This window comes from Penaeus monodon, chromosome 30, assembly GCF_015228065.2.
Source record: "Penaeus monodon isolate SGIC_2016 chromosome 30, NSTDA_Pmon_1, whole genome shotgun sequence".
Taxonomy (NCBI): domain Eukaryota; kingdom Metazoa; phylum Arthropoda; class Malacostraca; order Decapoda; family Penaeidae; genus Penaeus; species Penaeus monodon.
Genome location: NC_051415.1, coordinates 20085958 through 20086185, shown reverse-complemented (window position 1 = coordinate 20086185; position 228 = coordinate 20085958). Strand labels below are relative to the sequence as shown.

Sequence of the window (228 nt, the reverse complement as noted above, 5' to 3'; positions counted from 1 at the left end):
TGTAATGTGACCAAATTAGAAAAGGATAGGGTGCCAAAGAGGAAAAAAATCGAGGGAAGTGTGGGGATGCCGCGTGAGTGCCAAAGAGATGCCAAGGGAGTCAAGGAGCGAGAGTGCCACGGTGGATCCCAGGAGGATGCTGGCCGTGTACCCTGAGAGAAAGGTGTCCTTTCCTTTCTTTCAGTACTACGACGCCAGGTAAGTCGTGCTTGTTTCTGGGTCACTGGG

General features: G+C 52.2%; 1 protein-coding gene across 1 annotated transcript in view; it reads left to right on the top strand.

Annotated features, from left to right (window-relative positions):
- The first annotated feature begins 6 nt into the window (after positions 1-6).
- The window catches only part of LOC119592376 (villin-1-like), a 108943-nt gene continuing 108721 nt past the window's right edge, over positions 7-228 (top strand). The window contains exon 1 of the mRNA XM_037941198.1: positions 7-198. Within this exon, the coding sequence (XP_037797126.1) occupies positions 89-198 (110 nt within the window). The 5' untranslated portion in view covers positions 7-88. The remainder of the gene's footprint in view (positions 199-228) is intronic.